Here is a 21,830-nt window from a genome sequence, read left to right as displayed (position 1 = left end):
AGGAGAAAAACCTTTTTCTTGTAAAGAATGTGATAAAAGTTTTAGTCATGTAGTTAGTCTCAAAAGACACATGAGAACTCACACAGGAGAGAAGCTTTTTTCTTGTAAACAATGTAAAAAAAGTTTTAATCAAATATCTCATCTCAAAACACACATGAGAACTCACACAGGAGAGAAGCCTTTTTCTTGTAAAGAATGTAAAAAAGGTTTTAATCAAACGTCTAATTTCAAAAGACACATGAGAACTCACACAGGAGAAAAGCTTTTTTCTTGTATAGAATGTATAAAAAATTTTAGTCAAATATCTCATCTCAAAAGACACATGAGAACTCACAAAACTTTCTCTTTACAAACAATGTAATAAAGAAGTTAGTGTAAACTCTAAATTCTAAACTTTTCTGATAAGAGGTCAACACCTCAACCGCTGCACCACACTAGAAGACTTTATTTCACACGAGGGAAAAAGTTCTGTATCTCAGAAAATGTGAATACAGTGATCCCTTGATTATCGCTGGGGTTACGTTCCAAATAGAACCCGTGATAAGCAAAACCCGTGAAGTAGAAACATTTTTTTTTTACAATTATTATACAATGAAATACACTATTGTACATTGAAAAGAAAGAACAAACCATTTAACAGGCTAAATCAATTTTTTTTTTAACAAATAAAAGTACTTTAGAAACGTTTTTTCAACAAATAACTTATGTAGTGTGCTGTCAAATAATTTCAATCATCGATAAGAACAGAAGGCTTTAAATTGCGGAGATAAGCCCCCCCCACCGCGACCCGAGTGGATTAAACGGAAGAAAATTTAAAATGATTATGAAAAAAATAAAAAAGTACAGTGGGACAGATAGTGACTCCGGTCTTCTTTTTCACTGCTCTTCATACTGAGCCGCTGCATCCTCTGCAGCGTTTTTTCCTTTTGAATCCCGCGGTGCAGCTGCAGGTGTGTTTGTTCGGGAGAGGAACATAGTGATAGGCAGTTGTTGTCGCTTTTTTTTCTTCTTTGCTATAAGATCCTTATACACCGACATGCCCCCATCGATTATGTTGGAGAACTGTAATGAACGGCTCATCAAAGGGTCCCATTCTTGAGCTACTCGCTGAGTGACTATTTAGTCAATCAGAATGCAGAACACAATGCACAATCCAAATCCGTGAAGTAGCGAAACCGTGATATAGCAAGGGATCACTGTATTTTAAAATTTGTTTTTTATTTTTTAATACTCCTAGGGACAAACCCCAATGTTCTAATAAACCCAATAACAACCGGAGCTTTCATTCCATTTACACAGAGCCACCGGCTGATGGCCTCTATACCATATTGATGCAGTAACTCCTAGAGATAGGCACAAGTTAGTATCAAATGTGTAAAAATGAAGTTTTCTAAATACTTGATCGTTTTAATATGATATGCTTACTTTCTAGGACAGTTTTTTTAGGTTTAGGTTTTAGGTTTTTTAGGTTTCATCTTCTCTACATCAAAAGCAAAAATGTAATGGATTAATAAATATCAATTTGTGTGTAATGATACTAGACAATGAGTTTTACTGCTGACAAGATATGTACAACTTTTTCTCAAAATGAATTGTTTTAGATGTACCTGTAAATAGAAATGAGTTGTTTGTTTTGAGTCATTAGAGCTAAATCTTGAATTCTACATTATGGTTGAAATGTTTTTTTCATTCATTTCTATACCGTTTTTCCTTTTCGGGGTCACGGGGTTGCCGGAGCCTATCCCGGCCACTTGTGGGCGAAGGCAGTGGATGCCCTGGACAGGTCGCCAGTCTGTCGCAGGTGAAATGTTTTTTATACATCTTTAATTCTAACACGTTTAATGTGATCAGTGAACATTTAATAAATATCTAAACACAAAGTAGTGACTGCAGTATATACTTTGTAAGGTCAAGTCACAATTTAGTAGAAATGGGTCGTTAAGATTATTTATATAGTACTTCTCTTATTGATGCTGCTTTCAATCCTGTATTCTTATCGATATTTTCTGTGTAAAAACAAGGATGGAGAAGACAAACAACAATCTTTGTACATGAAAACATTTTATTTTTGAACCATTTAACCCTTGTGCTATCTTAGATGACCCCACCCATACTTTGACATGTTCTCCCTACCATGACAAAGGTGGATAAAGGTGGAACATTTTCATGTAATCCATGGACACCAGTGAGGTTCACAAATCATTGAAGTAAAATGGTTCAGGGCACTGTCTAGTGGGTCTAGGTGACCCAACTCCCAACGGTAAAGTGCCTAGGATAGCACAACGGTTTACAACATAATGCATTCATGTAGCATCATTTCGAACACTGAAATTGAATGTTAAAAAAATACTAGTGCGTTTTTGTCATAATTTACTCACTTCAATTTAATAACTTAGATAAACAGTGCAGGAAAGAGCCAAATATATCAAATGGCCTCCTCACTGCAAATAACAAGAACAGTGGAAATAAAAATGCACAATGTTGTGTTTTAATTAATTTTACACTTTGTGTTGTGTAATTTATTATTGAGGCGAAATATGATCTTTCAACCTATTGATATGATATGATCATTGTGTTTTACAGTGCTGGTAGTCCTGTTCATTTTCTCTCCTTTTTTATTTGCAACGTCTAAGATGGCTGACTCACAATCTTTATAAATATAGCAGAGTGTAGTACAAATGCACTTGGGAGCAATGTTGTGTTGCTCTGAAATGCAGAACAATGTTGGATTTTAAGTTTTCTAACCAAATAAAGTCTAAAGCTTACTGACATAAATTCTGAAAAAAAAAACCCACGTGTGCTTTGACACAGGGGCTTTATCTCCAGTGTTTACATTCTTTTTGTTCCAGAAACTATTCAAGAGTTGACACAATCCCAGTGGATTCTTATGTGGAGAAAGCAGCCTCACACTGAGATGCAGCGCTGCACAGTAGGGACGTGATTACGTAATCACCTTGAATCAGCTGATTCTGCAGCGCAGAAAAGAGGCTTTGTTACGGTATATCAGGATGACCCAAATGCAGGACCAGACTCCAACGTTGAGGGAAGATCCAGAACTCTTTTCATAAAAAAACACCACATTTGGTGGTTAAAACTCCACTAAAATAACCAGGGGGTATTCCAGGAAGCATGTTTAAACTAGCCTGACTTTAAGCCTGAACTCTGGCTGAAATCCGCCTGAACTTGCTTACTCTGGGTATGTCAGTTCCAAAAGACCGTAAATGAGTTGGCGAAATTACGCTTGATTTGGTAACCCTGGGTTAATGCACATGCACAGCAGGTACATAGACATTCACAATGGATCACCGATTTCTGGAGTCACCATTGAAACGCGTAAAAAAAGAGCGCGACAATTCAGTGAGAGTCTGAGATTTTATGACGGTGTATGATTATAAACCCATCAAAAATTCTGATGGATTCTGATTCCGACGGACTTCATAAAGATGACTCCTCCCAATTTGTTTTGTGTCAAATCTAGAAAAACTCAAAGAACCAAAATCAATCCAGTTTGGATCAATTCTGTCTTTCAGATCTTTGGAAAAACTGAAGGGATCTCTACATCCCAGATTTCTTCTTGGGTTTTGGTTTCTGCAGGTTTTCAATCTCCTCTTTGATCTGATTGAATGTGTCCATCAAGGTCTTCGAAAGCATCATTTTCTCCTCCTCCTCCTTCTTCTTGAGGGTCTCTGTGAGTGAGGAGATCTCCCCCAAAAGGGAGGAGTGTTGATCTGAAGCAGGATCTGCTTCTCTCTCTCTCTCTCTCTCTCTCTCTCTCTCTCTCTCTCTCTCTCTCTCTCTCTCTCTCTCTCTCTCTCTCTCTCTCTCTCTCTCTCTCTCTCTCTCTCTCTCTCTCTCTCTCTCTCTCTCTCTCTCTCTCTCTCTCTCTCTCTCTCTCTCGCTCGCTCGCTCGCTCGCTCGCTCGCTCGCTCGCTCGCTCGCTCGCTCGCTCGCTCGCTCGCTCGCTCGCTCGCTCTCTCTCTCTCTCTCTCTCTCTCTTTCTCTTTCTCTTTCTCTCTCTCTCTCTCTCTTTCTCTCTCTCTCTCTCTCTCTCTCTCTTTCTCTCTTTCTCTCTCTCTCTCTTTCTCTCTCTCTCTCTCTCTCTCTCTCTCTCTCTCTCTCTCTCTCTCTCCCCCTCTCTCTCTCTCTCTCTCCCAAAGCAAACGTTCTGGGATGTTTGCTTCAGCTCTGTGCTTCTGTTCTCTGGTTGCTTCTTTGCTTTGGTTGCAGAGACTTGGAGCTCTCTCTCCATGCAGATCAGCAGCTTCTTTGGAGGCAGAGGCAGCTGTGAGGGAAGTCTCTGCAGAGACTTGGAGCTCTCTCTCTCTCCATGCAGAGGCAGCTGTGTGGGAAGTCTCTGCAGGTCCAGAATCTTCTGATGGATCAGCAGCTGCTGCAGGTTCCCCTGGGTGGAAACACATTTCGGCCAAACAGAACATCTGTTTGTCTTTGTTTGGATGGAAAACGGAGGAAAAAAACTGCTTTGGAGAGAAATCTGCTTTGTTTCTTGTTGCAATGAGGTTGTTGAACAAATGTGGTCACTTTCACAGCTTCACTTCAAATGACTTCTAATAGACAGAAATTATACATTACATTACATTACATGTATTATACATAAATTATACAAGTTTGTGAAACATTTTTGATGTTTTTTCTGTAATTCTAGGTCTGATGTTTTCATACATGATGGCTAAAATAACAAAAACCAAACCAAATCAGTCAGGTCTGTAGTTTGAACTTGGATTAGAAATGAGAAGGGCGACACCTTCTGGCTGTATCCAGAACTGCATCTTCTGGTCAGAAAAGTGTTGAAAAACCTCAATTGTGTCTGTAAAATGTCTGCAGCTTTTTTGTCTGAAGACATGAATAAAGTCTGGATTTGATCCTTAATGAATCTTCATATTTCTTTGTCCTTCAGTCTTTCTTTCAGTCTCAAACACACTGGTTCATTTGATCCTAATGAGAACATGTGTCCCTAAACATAGTCCCTAAAGCCAGCGATCGGGCCGCTTTGGAGCATGAACTCATCACTCGGTGTCACGGTGGCAGAGAGATGACAGATCCCAAATCTGAGGCTGAAATGATCACGTCCTACCAGCTCCACTCTGGATTTGGGACCAAAAACCTTTGAAGATGTTGGAGCATTGTTGGAGAATAGACAACATTTGTTTGGAAGAAAGATTGACCTTTGACCCCTCCCTCATGTGTTCCACATCCAGCTGCAGACACACCACTACAGCTCACATTCCACTTCTGATCCAGCAGTTAGAACCAGAGCCTGCATTTGCAGCAGGTTCCAACCCACTGACCACTGATCCACACAGGGGGACGTCCTAAGGGGCGGAGTCAGCCACTGGAGAGAGCAAAAAGGAGAAATGGGGGTCACTCTGGGCCTCTCTGTGTCTGGACCTTCAGAGGGACAGTGGTTTGGTCCAGAACACGGATGCTAAACTAGCTCTCTGGAAACTTGAACTTGTTGAATGGGAAACTTCCTGAAATCTTTTTCATCTGTTGACTTGTTCTTTCTTCATCTGAATGAGCTCAGTCCTCTCCCAAATCCAACTCCATCTATCTTCAGTGCTTTGGACTGAGTTGGAGCAGAACTAGAGCTTTCTCCAGATGTCCTAGTACTTTTAGATCAGTGTCTTCCAATATTTGGAGCCCAAGTTCACTTCTTTCCCTGACAAAAATCCCAAAAGGCCGACCAGCCACCAAATAGTCAGAAACCAGAGAAACTTGGTGGTCTGCATTGATGAGAAACCAGTCCCTCCAGGATGACACATGGCTTTTTGGAATCATTTCACACACAAAAAAACGGGAAGTTGTGCTTGTTTATCTGAGAAAATGCCATCAAATGTGTGATAATGGTCAATGTAAATGTTTAGATGAAGGCTGTAGGGGATTCAGGGATTGTGGAGCGGTTGTTGTTTCCTTCTGGGTTAAAGTGCAGTTTTGTGTAACCTCCCAAAGAGGAGAAACCCAAAAAAGAAAGGAAAAGCAAAGAGACAGGTGGAAGCCATCATGAGATTCCTTTTACCATCTTCAAAGCCACTTTCTGCTTTTTCAAACGCTACTGTTCAACAAAAACTTGGTTTCTGCCACAAAACCAACCTTAGACACTGAAACAGAATGAATCCAATGCAGAAATGTGTTGACACCTTTAATTCAAAGCTTCAATCAGTTTGAATCTCATGAAGAACATTTCAAAAATCCACATTTGGATCAGGCGTCTTCATCAGAGCACAACTCATGTTTCCAGGACTGTGACTCACCAATAGATCCTCATTTCCTTTACACAATCTGTTTCCATCATTTGGATTTTTCATAAAAACTTGAGTTAGAAAAGAATTGTTGCCCCAAAATGTCCAGTTTGAATAGTCTCCAGTTTGTTGTGTTTGGTTGCTAGGTAACAGGGTCTTTAATGTCTATGATGTCATGGTGGCTTTCAGAGTTGAACTCCTGAATATGACGGTAAACATTTGGATTGAACAAAAATGGGATTGAAGCTCATGCTAAATCCTGATCTCAATGCTGAAAAAACCTCCTCCTAGATTCTGGTTGTTTGGAGAAGTCCTCCTCTTCCCAGAATTCCTGAAAAAAGCCCTCATTTCTCCTGACCATCTTCAAAGCCACTTTCTGCTTTAGTTTAGTCCAAACTTGCTTTATGCTGACAACATTTACAGCTTGAATCCATCTGAAGAATCCAAGGAAACAAACCAATCTAAGTCTGCATTCATGCCACTTCAGAACCAACAAAGCATGTTTCCAGGACGCTGACTTACCAATAGAACTTGGGATTTCCTTTGCAGAATCCTTCTCCGTGTGTTTTCCTTTGTTTTTCTCCCCAAAACCTAAAGCAGAGATTTTTGCTGAGCTGCAGAACAAACGTCTGACTGCTTTAACCGCCGTTGATGGTTTGTTGTGTTTCCCTCTATAGCTGCTATGGTCTTGGTATGGTTGCTAGGTAACGCTGTCTTTGATGATGATGACGTCAGAGTGGCCTCTAGAATGGACTTTTGTCTTGTGGAACCAGGAGCTGTAACCTTTAGGGCACTAGGACCCAGAAAGAGGTCCAGGCAGTGACGGTGTTCAGTGACGGACTGCGCAGCCGCACTTCCTCCAAACGCCACTATTCATCCAGCGCGTGGAGCGCCAGAGTCCAAACGGGCTTAAGGCGCTTTGATAAAGCGCTCTGGAATCCAGCTATGGTGTGCTAAACGTCAGGTCCAGAACGGAAGATGCCATCAATGAAGTCTGTCTGTCAGCAGCAATCCAACGCTGATGGGGTTTAGCTTGTGGAGGATTTGAATGTTCATTTGCTCTCAGGTTGGTTCTGTGCTGGAAGCCCCAACCCTCAGTTCAGTCAAGTTAGAAAGATGCTAACCAGCTGTTCCCTCTGTCACCATGGAAACACGGACCTCTTTAAAGTCGGACAGGATTTTCACGGAGCGGACTTCTAGACGTGGAGGATAAATACTCCAAGATGAATTCATCAGACATGAATCAAACAGTCTTTTCTACATAGAACAGAATGAAATCCACTGTGTTTTAGCAGCGTCTGTAGCATCACAGAGACGGTGTTCCACCAAAAACTGGGACCTGTCACATGTTGTTTCCTGGTGACAGAGCTGCAGCTTTAATGTCAATGATATAGAAGAAGAAGAATCCAAAACATTGGACTGTTTTCATGTGATCACATGGAAGCAGAATTAGGAAATCTCTAGGAAATCTGTCCTTGTTTTGTCAGCATGTTTGAATTGGAGTTTACAGTTAGACGACAATAAAGACGTGTTCAGACCAAGAAATTACTTTGATGCAGTTTTCTTTAAATAAATCAGGAAAGTGTTCAAGAAATAAAACATCTAAAGTTTTTAGTGTTATAATTTGGCTGCTAAAAACTATGTTGTCAAAAATTAAATGTCGTCTCCTGTGTGGAGGTATTTCAGTTCATTAAAAACTGACATAAATGAGTAACGTTCACTGCAAACTGAGCAGAAGGCATGTTCTTTCTAAAACTGGAAATAGCACCAACCTTTTTTATCACCTGAAGCTGAGTCTCCATTTGATAATTCAATAAAAATAACATTTCATTTCCTCATTATAAAGCAACTTTATTGGAGTTTCATTTGTCATTGGTCTTTTTGAGCCAAAATTCTGAAGAAATCAAAACAAAAGGCTTTTCCAACAGAATCAGAACGTTAGCATGTGACCTAAGTTTGTTCACTTTGTGCTAAATGTTGATTTCTTTGACTGTTGTGTTAATAATATCAACAGTTCTCTGTCGCCCTCTGGTGGTTCATCAGAGAAGCCAAACTTCCACAGAAAGTGAATCAATAAACATGAGCTAATTCTGGATGCAGGTTTGAAAACACAGATGGAAAACAGCATCAATACAAATATTAGTCAATGTTTCCTTGAATGGAACAATTTCAGGATTTGTTGTCATAAAGTTGTGAAAAACTGTCTTGTAAAGTGTGTGGTGACGGTCCACTGTGGAAAATGACTGTTTGTGGAACATTGAGATGTGCTCAGTGATTTTGGTTTAGGACACTTTGGTTTCATTTCCAACGTTGGTTTCTCCTAAATCTACAAACTCTCTCCACAAACTGTCTCCTAACTCTCAGGGATTCCTGCTGCTGGCAAAACTCACGGCTCAAGGAACCACTTCATGAATCAGTCACGCTTTGGAATGAACTTGATTGAACAACATGTCATGGTCTGGAAGAAGCCCCAGTTCCAGCTGACAGAAGTCTGGTTCTGATCCATCAGATCTCACTAGCAACAGAACCAAACCTTCACGTGTTGCAGCAACAGTTTCCATGTTTGGGAGGATCTTCTGAAGAACAGCTCAGTTCCAGATCACATCATGATGTTTGATGTTTTCTTCATTCCAGGAAATCATCTGTGTCTCCTTTGATCTGTGCTGAGTCAGCACTTTGACTTCTTTTCAACATTAGATCCATCATTTACAATCAAGGATTTATTGATAAATATTATTTATTAACAGAAAATAAAGAGTAAATGTATTTATCATCCAGCAGTGATTGTGGTGTTTGTAAGTCTTTTATTTTGAAATTCCTCAAGGATGATCATCATGGTGGGATTTCTAGATCTCCATGAACTCATCCTGAATCCAAAAGACACTGGAGCATCAAAGAATCCAACCCATCTCTGCCAACATGAGGCTCTTACTTTGAAAAGTCTCAGACTTCCTGCAGGGAAACAGGCTTTCTGCTGCTGCACTGACAGATGTGCACGAGCTTGAAAGAGCTTCCTGACTGAGGAGCTGCAGACTTTCTCCTGCAGAGCAGCAGCTGACTTCAGCATCGTCATGGGAACACAGTCTGCTGCTGCTTCTGGAAACGTCTTCAAGGCTGTGGTGGGACTTGTTGGTCTGGAGGACAGATTCTCTGAGCAAATGCTGCTTCAGCTTCAAGCTTCAGCTCTTTTCTTCTGGCAGAGCTTAGAAGAAATGGAAACCTCCTTTGTTCTGACTGTTTGCTCCAAATCCCAGATTCAGGAATTCCTCCAAGAAGTTCAGCTCAGAGATCATCAGCAGAGAAAAGCCTGAAGTTCTGATGGAAAATGACAACAGAACATGATCAATATTATTGATCCACATGGAATCCAGAAGAAACTCTGAGGTGAAGACATGAAGACACAAGCTTCAGAGACATGAGGAGAAGTCAGAGTGGATTCATTCTGGACTTTCTTCTCACATCTTCTCTTCAGAACATCTTTGTCTTTGATCCTTCAAATCTTCTGAAATCTGATCATCCATGGATTGTTTTTGTGGGATCAGATCCAGAGTTGCTGAAAGTTCTGCTGCCCTCTGCTGGTCAAAGTGTCCAAACAGCAGAGGTGTTTCATCATTCTTTCAGTCACAAACACACTGGTTTTATTTTATACTATTAAACATGTTATAAGATATATAAGGCTTTATAACGGCTGTCTTTACTGCACACAAATTGTGTTTTATGAACAAACTCGTGAAAAAAAGTAAACAGTTCAGTTCAACATTAGATATTTCTCCTCAGCAGATGGTGAACATTAGTCCAATAGAAAACAGGAATAACAGTTGTTCTGGAGTGTGATTCTGATTTTTAGATAAATGTGATATTTTTCACAGATATTAAAAAGAAAAATGCTTCAGTCTCATCTAGTCTAAAAGTTTAAACATTTATTCTCCGTAACCCTTGTTCTATCCTAGGCACTTTAACATTGGGATTTGGGTCATCTAGACCCTCTAAACAGTGCTCTGAACCTTTTTTCTTTAATGATTTGTGATCTTCACTGGTGTCCATGGATTACATGAAATCTTTCCACCTTTATCCACCTTTGTCATAGTAGGGAGAACACGTCAATGTAAGGGTGGGGTCATCTAAGACAGCACAAGGGTTAAAAGTCATTTTATGCTCACGTCTTTGAATAAATACGTGTTTCACAGTGAATGCAGTCCTTCATATTTAAAGTTCCATGCAGATTTGGAACCAAAAGTGTAGAACATCAATTAATTTACCCTTAAACTTACCCCGGTAACGTCATATACTCTGCTTTTTGGAACAGAGTCCAGCTATGGAACCAGCAGAGAACCAACAAACAGCAGAAACCCACACTGTGGGAAAGACTCCACACTTCTGACTGATGTTCACGTCCACTTTATTATTCACAGTAAGATTGGAACAGAACACTGAGAACCAAAAAGAACAGAGGAACAGTTCTAATGTCTACTAGAAAACAGGAATCACAAGAACACCAACACCAGTCTGGTTCTTTATCCGAATCTTCCTTCATACATTTTTAGGAAAACCTTTTCTGGACTGTGGATCGTTCCTTAGGTGGCGATCCGATTCAATTCATGAATCAAGCTCAACGGCTCACATATCGAACCACGATTCTTTTTTTTTTTTTTTTTTTTTTCTTAACTTGTCCTGTCCAACAGCTAGGCAAACAGATGAGAGCTGAGGGCCTCTTGTGTTGGACATATTTTATTTTAACAAGAGGGGTTATTCATCTTCAGACAAACCAAAGGTATGTCTGAATAAACCCCTTTTGTAATTGAGGCCAAACTTTATTAATTTCAATCATGTTTGAAAATCTTTGGTGTTGGACCGGACGGAAAAGGAAAGAGGGGAAGAAGAGAGAGGGACGTTAGAGAGAGGGGGGGGGGGGTAGGAGGGTGATAATAGGAGGGGAAGGGGGGTAAGACCATGAAGCAGCATAGAGCAGACAGGTTTACTGGTTGTTTATCGTTACGGTACGGTTCAAATGTAGTACAAAAAGGGCGGGGCCTGTTCACACACACTCAAATATTATCAACACACCTGCTAGCTGCAAAAATGTCCACATGTCAACATGTACACAAAATAGTGTTCACAAACGCATACCTATGCCTTTAAACCAACTAGTGTGAAATCTTTCATTCATTCAATCATGCAAACTGTTAATGCAAAGGTGAGCTAACACCTGTGCTCAGGTGAGTGTTTATGTTCTTCTAAAATGGATGGTGGAATGTGAAAAGAAGGAGGAGGAGCGCCCAGCCACCCCCACACCCATACCCCCGCCGGAATTCCCCCAACGCCACAAGGGAACAGGCAGGGAACAGGGAACAACCGCCCCCCGGGCGACCAAGACCGCCACCCAGGCCAGGGCCAGCAGGACCGCCGCGAGGCCCCCAGAGCCAGAGATCAAGGAAGGCGCAGAGGGAAAGAGAACCACGATTCTTGCTTTTTAATAGAATATGTTTGTACCGTTATTATAGCTATGTAATTTTACAGGATGTATGAAAGTTTAAATTATATGTATTAAATGAGCATCACTTCAAACCGAAGATCAAAATCAACAAAAGTGATACAAGTAAACAGCTCAACCAGGGCTCCAGACTGCGACTAAATGGTCGCGTTTTGCAACCAAAATTTGAGAGTGTGCGACTGAATTTTATATCCAGTCGCACATGTGCTACCAGTAAATTTGCCCCCCCCACCCTCCGTATTTTTTATACATTAAACATGGAAGGGGCAAGTCAATGATCAATGAAATAATCAATAAGACGCAAACACACACACTCGCATGATGCCTGTGTGTGAGGCGGCCACTGCATGTGAGAAGAATAGGGAAAGCCACTGTGAGTGGCTAAAATGCGTGTAGGGGGAGGGGCCTCGAGATAATCGAGCGCGCATAAACATCTGTGGGAAGGAAACGGAGACAAATATCATCACAACCTGATATGTGAGTCTGAGCTATGAGCAAGCGAACTATTGATTCGTTCTTCCGACCTGCAGCTAGTGTACCAGTGCCAGAGTGTACAGCAGGGGTCTCAAACTCGCGAAGCAAACCACAGTTCTCATCATGCACGGCTGTCACTGCAGCACACTGCTTCCGCGGGAGATGGTCAGCTGAGGAGAATAAATGTCCCACACCTACATGCGTGACAGCTAACGGGGCTCTGACATTAAAGACGTGTGAGCGACAACACGATTTTGTCTGAGACACATTTAAAACACGTGGGGAAAATGTAACGATAGATGTGTTAATGATGAACCAGCGCCGCGCCTGGATCGTGGGGGGGGGGGGGGGGGGGGGCATGAAGGCGAAGCTAAAGCGTGACTGAAGGAGAACAGGAAGTTGTAGTCCTTGACATTCAATTTACTTTTAATATGCCTCTCCCCCTTAGTATGATCTGTAATTTCTGATATTATATGTTTTATAATTATTTTACATTTTTTAATGTATGTAGCCTTTTTTTAATCACTTGGCATTTTAAATTATTTTAATTGATCACTGAACTACAAAAACCCATCAGGACACATGTCCCATAATGCATTGTTTTGTAGTCTGTAGGGCAGCTTTCAGTCAGTGCAGTACTAAATTTCCAGCTGTGTTCACGTAGGTTGGCGCCTTGCTCCCACCCCTTTTTGTTTTGATTGACAGGTGATGTTGGAGCAAAAACAAAAATATATGTCTTACACCAGGGGCCTGTTTCAGAAAGGAGGTTCGACCAACTCTGTGGTTGAACTTGAACTCTGAGTTGGTCAATTGGGAGATTAACAACTCTGAGTTTTCTGTTTCAGAGAAGCTGATCGGAGTTAGATCAATCAACTCTGAGTGGACTGATTCGGAGGTGAGCGTGCGCACCGCGTCTATAAGAAGCCATTATCAATGGAGCGCAGATATCACGAGTCACCATGGCAACCGTGAAAAAAAGAGGTCTGCGTATTTTTCGCCAGCTGAACTTGACGTGCTGCTGCAGAGTTACAGTGAATATGAGCACATATTCCAGAAGAAAAGCAACACCGCTGCATCTGCAAAACAGAGACAGTTAGTGTGGAAAACATAGCTGCTCAAGTTAATACGCAAGTTTGCATTTAAATCATTGTTATAAAATATTGGCTGTCATAACTTTTTAAATAGCGTAAGGAGTGAAATAAAAAATGGTGATATTTAGATCTACTTTTGAAGTGTTATTCCTGGTGTAAATGCATGAAATGCTGCATAGTGTACAGAACCAATCTGGGGGAAAATGCATTTAACGTCGGTAATGTTTAGAGGACTTTTTTGTTAACTTTCCCTTCTTGCAAACGTTGGTCAGTTTAACATTAATACATGCAATTGTGTTTTTCAAAGTGAACTTTTGTCTACTGTTGAACCTTTCGCTGCGCGAAGACTTCTCCTTTCTTTTCTCTCGTCTTTCCGACCGTGGTCAGAAGCGCAGGGGAGATTTCCTTCAGGGCCGAAGGGAATTCTCCTTCGGGGTTCACTTCCCGTTCGAAACCCTCAACCTCCAGAGCGGATTAAGAATGACTCCAAAACAGTTATTCTGGGAATGACACCTTCTCTTTATTTAACTAAGTGCTCCGTCCTCCGAACACACAATATATATCACGCACACACCTCTGCTCCGTGCTCACCCCCCCCCCCCATCTGCACCTGCACTTGCCCCTCCCCTTGTCTCTCGTGGATCGCACCCCGCTCAGCACACACACGCTGCAACACTACCCTTGTATTGATCAAGTGGTATAGGTTTATATGGGATTAAGAAAGTAAGCAGTGCTAGCAAATTGTGTTTCCAAAAAGTAATTGTTACATTAATCTAATTCAATGTCCCTGATTTCATTTTCATGTAGATGCAATCCTGCAGGAATTAAAAGAACATGGCAGCAGCTAAAAATGAAGTATAAAAACATAATTCAATCAGGTCAAATTTGAGCATGTCATGGATGTAGGCTTTGTTGACAATATTTGACATATGAAACATCTAAATAGCAATACCTAATGTTGTTTTCATTGTATATATGTAATTGACTGCAACGAAAAACGGTAAAGCTAAAACAAAAACGTATGGGGAAATGACAAGAAATCGAGTCTTCTCAAAATCCTCGTACGAGGTAAATATAATTCTCTACGAATTAATGCAGCCTCCTCGTCTATTGGGTCCTCCAAAAAAGGACAAGCCATTCTTGTCACTTAGACCGTCTCTGTATGACGGAAATGTGGGCAATGAAGGTTAAAGCGACAAATACCGCTTCGTCTTTAAAAAGGGGAGGGGACCGGCAGAAACTTAGAGTTTGGAGAATAAAACCTGCTCCCGACCAGGTTAGGTTCACAGCGTAAGTAACCATGGATACGGACTCCGAGTAGAAGTTACCTCTCTTTCAGAAACGGGTTTGACTTACTCTGCTTTCTCTGGTTTAACAAACCTCCCATTCTGAAACGGAAAACCCAGGGTTTCCCTGATTTCAGGGTTAATGCACTCAGAGTTTACACTTAACCTCCTTTCTGAAACAGGCCCCAGGTGATCTGTGCAGCGTTGCAACCATCTGGGTGATCTCAAATACACTTATTGTGGCGGGGGGGGGCTGCTCTCCTGGTTGGGCTGGGCTGCGCTCTCCTTCCCCCCATGCTTCCCTTCTCTCTGGCTCTGGGGGCCTCACGGCGGTCCTGCTGGTCCTGGCCTGGGTGGCGGATTTGGTCGCCCGGGGGGCGGTTGTCCCCTGCCTGCTGCTGTGTCGTTGGGGGGGGGTTCCGGCTGCCGCTGCTGCTGCGGTGGGGGTCTTGGGGTGGGGATGGCTGGGCACTCTCCCTCCTTCTTTTCACATTCCTCCATCCATTTTAGAAGAATATAAACACTCACCTGAGCACAGGTGTTGGCTCACCTTTGAACTAACAATTTGCATGATTGAATGACTGAAATATTTCACACTAGTTGGTTTAAAGGCATAGGTATGCGTGTTAACACTATCTGTTTTGTGTACATGTTGACATGTGGACATTTTTGCAGCTAGCAGGTGTGTTGATAACATTTGAGTGTGTGTGTGGACAGGCTCCGCCCTTTTTGTACTACATTTGAACCTTACCGTAATGATAAACAACCAGTAAACTTGTTGCTTTATGCTGCTTGATTGTCTTATCCCCCTTCCCCTCCTATTATCACTCTCCTAACCCCCCCCCCCCCCCCTCTCTAACGTCCCTCTCTCTTCTTCCCTCCTTTCCTTTTCCGTCCGGTCCAACACCAAAGATTTTTAAACATGGTTGAAATCAATAAAGTTTGGCCTCAATTACAAAAGGGGTTTATTCAGACATACCTCTGGTTTGTATGAAGTTTAATAACCTCTGTAGTTAAAGTAAAATATGTCCAACACAAGAGGCCATCAGCTCTCATCTGTCTGCCCAGCTGTTGGACAGGACAAGTTTTAAAAAAAAAAAGCGCTTATTGTGCATTGGCTGCACCTATTTGGTGTTGCCAACATGAATTTCCATCCCTTAATGTTTACATACATTTAAGTATTGATGTAACTATGAAATGACCGAAAGGTTACTCTGGTAATCACTTTGTTACTAAAAACCTTTTTATGATTCTAAATGTATGGTATTTTCTTTACTATTTGTACTGTCATGACAGCGATGCTGCTGTCAGTTTACCTTGTTGTTGCATCTTCAAAAGTGCAGATTAAAATGTGACACTGAATTTGAAACAGCAATTTCTGCATCTATCATTAAAGTATTTATTAATAGTACAGTGGAAATTAGATTGGGTTAGAATTTTGATTTACGGTATGCGCCCCTAAATTTTCTGGTTGTGCCCCTAAAATTTTCAGTTGGGGGCCACTGTGCTCCTAGTGAAAAAAGTTAGTCTGGAGCCCTGTCAACATTAAATATTTCTGCTAAGCAGATGGTGAACATTAGTCCAATAAAAACAGGAAAAACAGTTGTTCTAAAGTGTGATTCTGATTTTTAGATAAATGTGATATTTTTCACAGATATTTAAAAAGAAAAATGCTTCAGTCTCCATTTGGTCTAAAAGTTTTAACATTTATTCTCCTTAAAAGTCATTTTATGCTCACGTCTTTGAATAAATAATTGTTTCACAGTGAATGCAGTCCTTCATATTTAAAGTTCCATGCATATTTGGAACCAAGTGTGGAACATCAATTAATTTACCCTGAACTTTTTTGGAACAGAGTCCTGCTTTGGAACCAGCAGAGAACCAACAAACAGCAGAAACCCACACTGTGGGAAAGACTCCACACTTCTGACTGATGTTCACGTCCATTTTATTATTCACAGTAAAGATTGGAACAGAACACTGAGAACCAAAAAGAACAGAGGAACAGTTCTAATGTCTACTAGAAAACAGGAATCACAAGAACACCAGACACAAACACCAGTCTGGTTTTTTATCCAAATCTTCTTGAATAAATTTTTAGGAAAATCCTTTCCTCACTAAATGGTAGAGATGCGGTTCTACTAAGACTATGGATCGTTCCTTAGGTGGCGATCCAATTCAATTCATGAATTAAGCTCAACGTTTCACAGACCGAAACACGATTCTTGCTTTTTAATAGAATATGTTTGTACAGTTACTATAGGTATGTATTTTTACAGGATGTATGAAAAAGTTTAAACTATATGTATTAAATCAGCCTCATTTAGAACCAAAGATCAAAATAAACAAAATTGATACAAACACAAAGATTTATATAGAAAGAAAGAAATGGGGTTTGTAACTTCAAACAAGTTTCCATCAACATTCTGGTTACGTTCAGCCGTAACATAAACAACAAAAACATAAACCTCAGTCTTGTCACGTTGCACGGTGGTGCAGTGGTTAGCGCTCTTGTCTCAAAGCAAGAAGACCCTCGGTTCAAGTCCTGGTTGGAGGATCTGAAAACAGTTGAGTTTGCATGTTTGTCCCTGTGCATGTGTGAGTTTTCTCTGGGGACTCCAGCTTCCATCCCAAACATGCTTCATAGATCGATTGGTTGGTCTAAATTGTCCCTAGATGTGAATGTGAGAGTACATGGGCCCTGTGACAGACTGGATGCAGGATGTCCCCTGCCTTCATGACCCCAAAAGGGAACAAACAGCTTAAAAGATGATTCACATGAAAATGTTCTCCACAGTTTCTCCATCCTAAAAGTTCTGCAACACTTTATGTTTTAAAACATTGCATATTGAAGCTGCAGAATTTGCTGATTCATGGTGATTCCATTAGTTAGTGGATTTAAAAGAATCTTTTTTCACTCAATGGTTACTAGCTCACATGCCTTGACAAATTAAAAACTGAAGTCCCTTCTTTTAGCCTAAAACAACAATGAAAATATGACAAAAAATCAAAGATGTTTACAAAACATTTCTCATAATAATGTACACACTTTGACAACATAAACATTGTCTTATCAGAAAATACAACAATGGTCAACTAAATAAGTTTTGTCTAAAATAATAAAAAAAAAAACAATGGCAGGACAAAATGTAGTTAATGCCTCCTTTGAACTGAATTACTACATCAATGCTCTGTGTCATTGAGGCCACCAGCTTGGGGGTAGTCACTGAAAAAGATTTAGGCAATTTTGGCAATATGGGATGGTGCAGAATACAACCAGTCCACCAGTCTGACTGAGATAATTTACCCCTCCAATACCAAAGCAGTCGCTGGCAGGAAGGACACAACACACTTTGTAACCCTTGTGCTATCTTAGATGACCCCATCCTTGCATTGACGTGTTCTCCCTACCATAACAAAGGTGGAACATATTCATGTAATCCATAGACACCAGTGAAGATCACAAATCATTGAAGAAAAATTGTTCAGGGCACTGTCTAGTGGGTCTAGATGACCCAACTCCCAATGGTAAAGTGTCTAGAATAGCACAAGGGTTAAACATGATCACTAAATGTTTTTGACATAAAAATTTGTTAGAATGTTCTTTTTTCCCCATCGTTTTATTTAAACTTATACAATAAATTCACTAAATTAAACTAAGGCTTGAAATATTCCAACATTTTTCTTTTTTGTATATAAACAAAAAAAGTTCTTTCTTTTAAAAACAAAAATAAAAAAAATAAAAAACGACCAAATGGCTTTTTCACAATATTTTCCCATATACTGTACAAGTTTTCTGCTCTATGTTTTTCTGTTTTCGTAGTTGAAATTTTTCTGTAAATCCTTTATAAAAAAATGTTTTCGTTAAAAAAGAAAAGCTTCTCACCTGTGTGAGTTCTAATGTATTTTACTAGATTATATTTATGACTGAGCCATTAATCAGCCATAAAAACTATCTCTCACCTGTATGAGTTTTCATGTGTGTTTTTAGAAGAGGTATTCGACTAAAACTGGCATCACATTTATTGCAAGGGAAAGGCTTTTCTCCTGTGTGAGTTCTCATGTGTGATTTGAGATGATGTATACGACTAAAACTTCTATCACATTCTTTACAAGAAAAATGCTTTTCTCCTGTGTGAGTTCTCATGTGTGTTTTTAGACTAGATCTGTGACTAAAACTTTTATCACATTCTTTACAAGTAAAAGGCTTTTCTCCTGTGCGAGTTCTCATGTGTGTTTTTAGACTAGATCTGTGACTAAAACTTGCATCACATTCTTTACAAGTAAAAGGCTTTTCTCCTGTGTGAGTTCTCATGTGTAATTTGAGACTAGATAATTGATTAAAACTTTTTTTACATTCTTTACAAGAAAAAGGCTTTTCTCCTGTGTGAGCATTCATGTGCGTTTCTAGACTAGATTTGTGACTAAAACTTGCATCACATTCTTTACAAGAAAAAGGCTTCTCTCCTGTGTGAGTTCTCATGTGTGTTTTGAGATGAGATAATTGACTAAAACTTTTATCACATTCTTTACAAGTAAAAGGCTTTTCTCCTGTGTGAGTTCTCATGTGTAATTTGAGACTAGATAATTGACTAAAACTTTTTTTACATTCTTTACAAGAAAAAGGCTTCTCTCCTGTGTGAGTTCTCATGTGCGTTTCTAGACTAGATCTGTGACTAAAACTTGCATCACATTCTTTACAAGAAAAAGGCTTCTCTCCTGTGTGAGTTCTCATGTGTGTTTTGAGATGAGATATTTGACTAAAACTTTTTTTACATTCTTTACAAGAAAAAGGCTTTTCTCCTGTGTGAGTTGTCCTGTGTTTTTTGAGATTAAATTTATAACTGAAACTTTTTTCACAGTTTTTACAAGAAAATGTCTTCCTTCCTGTTTGAGTTCTCATGTGAAATTTCAACTGAGGCCGCCCACTAAACTTTTTACCACATTTTTTAGATGCACAATATCTTTCATCAGACCCAGTTTGGACATGACTTCTGTCCCTCCTCTTCCTCTGATCTCTGTTCTGTGGGTCTGTCTCTGCATCTGTAGTTGATGTTGATTCTTCATGTTGGTTTCCTCCATCATGACTATCAGTTACATTAAAGCTCTGTTGATTGTTTAGATCTGTTTCACTGTTCTCATCTTCCTCAAAAGTAGGAATCTCCATCAAGGTATCAGTCTCCTGCTTCAGATCAAGCTGATCTTCATCTTGACTGATGCAGAGTTCCCCTGATTCCTCTTTAATCTGTGGTGGTTCTGGTTCCTCTTTAATCTGTTGAAATTGTTGCTCCCCTTGTTCCTCATCAGTTTGTGAAGGTTCTGGTTCCTCACGTTCCACTCTGAAGTTCCTCTGCTGATTGTTTAGATCTGCTTCACTGTTCTCATCTTCCTCATAAGTAGGAATCTCCATCAAGGTATCAGTCTCCTGCTTCAGATCAATCTGATCTTCATCCTGACTGATGAAGACTTCCCCTGGTTCCTCTTTAGTCTGTGGATGTTCCGGTTCTTCCTGTTCCACTTTAAAGTTCCTCTGCTGGTTGCATTGATCTTCCTCTTCAGTCATCCAATGCTGGGGGAGTGCTGCAGGAATACAAACATAAGAAAAAGCCCTTTTTATACTTTTAAATGAATTTGTGTATTGGCAAACACCAATAAAAGTCGAAAACTGCTCAGTCATATATTTCACACTAGTTCAGGGGTGGGCAAACTACGGCCCGTGGGCTTAATCCGGCTTGCCCCCATGTTTGGTCAGGCCCACTGAACAATATCAGAGGCCCGTGTTTTTTTATCTGCCCACATGATCAAGAAGTGACATTTTATTTCCCCCTTCTGCAGTCTGTGCTCCAACCTGAAACCCTCTAAAATTCCTGTCAAACATAACAGAAGAGAGTCTTCTCTTTCTACGTCGCAGTTCGTCTTTACCGGTTTAGTTTATTTTTTTAGAGCGATTATGCTGCGTTTTTTAAACAGCACCCTGTTCTGTGTCCTGATTGGCTGGAGACCATGTCAATCAATCTCCTCAGTCCGTGCCGTGTCTCCTGTACAGAAACGCGGAGCTCTTCAGATATACAGAAATCTTTGATCCATCAGATCTTTGTTTTTATTCTAAGATCCTGGACTTAATTTCCATGAAAGTTTGAGATTTCAAACAAGAGAAAAGGATGAAAATGTTCATGTCTGTCTGAGAAAAGTATATTTAGTCAGTGAGGAGTTTTACTGCCATAAACTTCTGTAATCAGACTCCTTGGATTTCAGCGATCACGGTTATGTTTACAACGAAACTCCTGCAATAAAACGAGGGAACTCTGTACTGGTGAAAAGATAACACAGATATATGATTAGCTGCAGCAGAACATGCAGAAATTCTCTTTTTCATAATTACTCAAAGAGGAACAGACGCACAGGACACAGTGCAGCTGCGCAAATCGTGAGAAGTGACGCAGCCCTCAAAGTCTCAGCGGAATTATGACGGGAGAGGATTGACCATCAGAAAACAAGTGGAGGGAGACCAAAGATCCAAACAGTCAGCGTCATAACAAAACCACTCATAGCATTGAGAATTAGAGACCAAAAAAAAAGACAAACATCCAGAACAACAGGAACACGGAGGTCAAGGACTGAGCTACCCAGAACAAGAAAACAAGATGGCCGTGGGGAAAAATGCACATAGCAAAATTCAGGTGGCCCAACAGAGACAAATTCTTAATTATACAACCAAAGATTGAATTAAGGACGTGCTGCACAAACACAAGGGATGACATAGTGGCATGCATCAATAAACCAGAGATCCATGGCAGAAATAATACTAAATGGTCATAGGACCATATGTCTTACTTAAACAAAGCGGAATTCTAGATTCGAATACAAGTCGCGACCAGAGAAATGCAAAAGACCGGTGATAATGGAGGAAAATAGAACACAGAGAAAACACCAAGAAGATGCAAAACAAAGGGGAGCCCATAGGATTACACCAAGTCCAGCACAGGACTTCTGAGAAATGTAGTCGAAAACATGACTGATATGACAGGCGAAAGCTAAACTGATACATAACACTTTGAGTGCCACCTAAAGCCAAAAGATGCCACTGGGAGGGATGGTGAGGCCAAACAGTGAGAACATCAGCAATATCAGCAGTATCGTTAAGATCTGACCTCAACGGTTCTGCTATCGGTACTGGAGAAGTCGCTTTTTTTGGGTCCCACAAGATATAAACGTTATCTGCCATAATTAA

General features: G+C 40.4%; 2 protein-coding genes across 11 annotated transcripts in view; one reads left to right on the top strand and one right to left on the bottom strand.

Annotated features, from left to right (window-relative positions):
• The window catches only part of LOC101164420 (uncharacterized), a 736,165-nt gene that overhangs the window by 470,335 nt on the left and 244,000 nt on the right, over nt 1–21,830 (top strand). The window lies entirely within an intron of this gene.
• The window catches only part of LOC144986851 (uncharacterized), an 82,184-nt gene continuing 76,884 nt past the window's right edge, over nt 16,531–21,830 (bottom strand). For 7 of the 8 annotated variants that reach the window (XM_078935290.1, XM_078935297.1, XM_078935304.1 and 4 more), the window contains one exon: nt 16,531–20,179. In XM_078935290.1, the coding sequence (XP_078791416.1) occupies nt 18,552–20,179 (1,628 nt within the window). In that variant the 3' untranslated portion in view covers nt 16,531–18,551. The remainder of the gene's footprint in view (nt 20,180–21,830) is intronic. The other variant, XR_013650710.1, reaches the window with a different exon arrangement.

This window comes from Oryzias latipes, chromosome 2 (assembly GCF_053564925.1).
Source record: "Oryzias latipes strain Hd-rR chromosome 2, Olatipes_Hd-rR_3.1".
NCBI classification, from domain to species: Eukaryota; Metazoa; Chordata; class Actinopteri; order Beloniformes; family Adrianichthyidae; genus Oryzias; species Oryzias latipes.
Note: the sequence above shows the minus strand (reverse complement) of the source record. Positions and strands in the feature narration are given on the sequence as shown.